Below are 3,471 nucleotides of genomic sequence, written 5' to 3' on the forward strand. Positions count from 1 at the left end.
CCCCCCACACTAAACCATCCGCCAACTACCTATGTTGCTTTATTTGACAATGACAATGACAATCTTTATTCCTCTCACAGGGAGGCATTAAATCGTCTTGGTAGTCTATAATGGCTGTAGATGTTACGAAGGTTAGTTTGGTGCACCAATCTAAGAGACCAATCGAGTACCAGAAACTACTGACCAATGACGGACATGACTTTCCTGGTCCAGGTGACAGACAGGATGTTCCGTGAGATGAGCAGGTCGGCCAGCGTGCCGCTCACTGTGATGAAGAACCAGAACGTCAGGTACGGAAGCATGGAGTACACACCGTTCTGTGGACAGAGAAATCGGAGGTGGACAGTTTTCATTTTGTTTTTGGTAAGTGTTTTATGGCGCTCACAACTGCATACAGTCATATGAGCGCACGGTACACATTAAACATTTTCAGTTTATTAGGAATTAATTTTGAATTTTGTCTGGGTGGTGGCCGAAGCCCATTCTAATCGATTTTGGACCACCAAATGATCTTTAACGTGCTCAACTTGCACACGGAACCTCTGAGATTTTTCGCCCTTGCCCGAAGGTTAAATGGTAGATCTTACCTATGATAAGATAAGGGGTGTGGCTGAAAGACAGCAGTAAGAAGAAGCCAAGGAGTAGCAGTAGAAAGGCTGCAGAAAGCGTTAGGAGCCCAGAGGACGGCGCGGGTTGGGGTGGGAAGACAGAAAGTGGATAATATTAAAGCAGACGACAGATCATGGTTAGAGTCCAGGAAAGGTGGTGAAAGGAGATTATAATTTTAGAGAAAAAATATTTCCGTCTCTCTCAGGTTTTCAACCCAGGACCTATAGAATGAGAGACGAACACCGTGATCTCTTGACTGCGAGAGCCTCCGACGTTGATCAACACGATGGTGGCTGTCAAAATTGTGGTGAGGGTGGACATTGACATACTGATGGGTGACAAAGCTGCGGTGTTCAGAATTAAGGTGGTACAAATTGTTCAGTTTAAGTTTACAGCGAAAACGTTTGATGTAATTAAAACTGTGGTGGCCAACACAAAGGTGGTGAAATGGTTGTTGTCAAAATAATAATGGTTTATGGGGTGGTAGCCACATTCGGTGTATTCGAAATAGTGGTGGTGAACATATGGGTTGTCACAATAATGGTGGTGAAAATGGTAGTAGATCTACTCAAAATAGTGTTGATGTTTTTACCACGGTAGTCAAAATAGTGGTAAATTACACTATGATAGGAAAAAGTAAAGTTGTGGTTATCATGGGGGTAGTCAAAATAACATGTTGGTTAAGATGAATGCGGTGAACATAGGGGTAGTTATCACGGGGGTGGATAAAATAGGTTGGATCTGCTGCTGTTGTTGTAATTGTGTAGAGTGTAGAGGGTGGTGTTTGTAGTCTAGTGGTTAGGCCACCGGTCATGTAATCGTGAGACTACGGGTTTGGGGGTTCGAGACAGACCCAGTGCGGTCCTTGTGTCCATGGAGTAGGAACTTTACACGCATTTTCTCAAACGACTCGATTCCTTCAGAGACGGACGTTAAATTTACAGGTTCGGCCTCTTAAATAATTTCACATTGCTGCAAAAGGCGTTAAAACAATACGATTTCGCTTTTTCAATACTTTTAGAGGTTTGTTTGTGTCAATTCGTGTGTTGTTTGTTTTCTTGTCTGTATGAGTAAAGATGAACACATGGAAACAGTAATGGCCATTTAGTTATGGTAGAAAGTAAGATTGATAGAAACAACAGTGGGTAAGAAAACAAGAAGGCCATATCGTGACGCCCTCCAATTATCCGATCCTAGTACAGAGGTTGGAAAAGCCTTAAAACATTACAAGCCCAAGAACATCCGGGTGAGCACACAGACCACCATAGATCTACTTAGCAATGTTGTCAATGAGCAATTCAGTGTCTGTTGTGTTTCAGTTAGTCACTTCATTACCCTAGAATTACGAAGTTCTATCTGCTCAGAGCCTAGTTTTGAGAAATTTGACGTTAAACATTTTGAGTTTCACAGTATGTAAAGTTTTTTTGAAAGCATTTCTTTGAATATCTTGATAAGGACTCCGGAAATAATCTTACGACTTCGATAGAGCAGATAGAACATTTGGTTTCTGACCTCGTGGTCTTAGTAACTCAACGGTCAAAAATGTCTGAGAGAGCTTTGTAATTCTCAGGTACCGATTTTGCTTTGGACGCAAAACGTAGATCTATAAGTTCTATTCTTAAAAGACAAAGTTTGGTTTATCTCGTATCGTTTGTTTATTTTGCCGTGACGCTGTATCCTACTCAGTCCTGGTGGACCCTGACAGGAAGATTCGAAGCTGCCCATCTCTTATTCGGTATAAATTCTGTCGATAGAGACGTCTATCATTTACGGTCCACACCCATAACCACCCACAACAGAGTGGCCGTAGCGCAGTAACTACTAACAGGGAAGTAACCACTGAACTGAAAAGTACGGAAAAACAATTTAGCGAGAGCGTTGACACATCACAGCTTGTGATGGCACAAATGAACTAGTCTGGCACCATCAATAGATTAAAAACACAATCAACAAACAAAGTAAAACAAAACAAATTAAAAAAAGCCCACAAAAAGAACCCCCCCCCAAAAAAGAAAGAAAAAAGAAACAAACCGCAACGAAACAAAAGAGAAACCCCACATAAGCCGTAACTGGTTGCTGTTTTACGGCGCCCACAAGTGGATAAGGTCATATGAGCGCGCAGGACACACCAAACACTTTCAGTTGGTTGGAATTAATTTTGAACTTCGCCCAGATGGAGGCCATAGCCTATTCTTATCGATTTTGGACCCCCAAGGGATCTTTTACGTGCGCAGCTTGCACACCGGACCTCCGAGATTTTTCGTCCTTATCCGAGAATGCTAGATGTTAGACGTATGCTTCCCAGGAAGTTGAGTTTGTTTCAGAATGCTCTCAGGTCAGCTGGGGTAATAGTATATATTATATTGTAAAGCGCATAGCGGTTGCTGTCTATTATCTATTATAATTTAGATCTTACCTACGATAAGAGATTGTAAAGCGCATAGAGTTTGCTATCTATTATCTATTATTATTTAGATCTTACCTACGATAAGATCAGGCGTGTGGCTGAGAGACAGCAGTAAGAAGAAGCCAAAACATAGCAGTAAAGAGGCTGCAGAAACAGTCAGGAGCCCAGAGGAGGGGGTGAAGGAGGTGGGGTAGGGGCAGAAAGTGGAGACAAAAGCAGACGACAGAACGTGGTTAGAGAATTTGAAAGAAGGTGAAAAAAGACAATTTTAGAGAACATTTTCAGTCAATTTTAGGTTCCGAACCCAGGATCTGTTGAATGAGAGGCGAACACCGTTACCTCTTGACCTCGAGAGTCCCTGCTAAATTCGTTTCAGTAAAAATCAAAACTTTTATTGTTCTGTTAAAAGTACACTCACACACTCTCTCTCTTTCTCTCTCTCTCTCTCTCTCTCT

General features: G+C 42.0%; 1 protein-coding gene across 1 annotated transcript in view; it reads right to left on the minus strand.

Moving 5' to 3' along the window:
* Positions 1-184: 184 nt before the first annotated feature.
* LOC101851948 (sialin) overlaps positions 185-3,471 on the minus strand; it is a gene marked incomplete at its 3' end in the record, with an annotated part of 30,388 nt that continues 27,101 nt past the window's right edge. The window contains 1 exon segment of the mRNA XM_013082555.1: positions 185-317. Coding sequence (XP_012938009.1) covers positions 185-317 — 133 coding nt within the window.

Source organism: Aplysia californica, unplaced genomic scaffold (genome assembly GCF_000002075.1).
Source record: "Aplysia californica isolate F4 #8 unplaced genomic scaffold, AplCal3.0 scaffold00181, whole genome shotgun sequence".
Lineage (NCBI taxonomy): Eukaryota > Metazoa > Mollusca > Gastropoda > Aplysiida > Aplysiidae > Aplysia > Aplysia californica.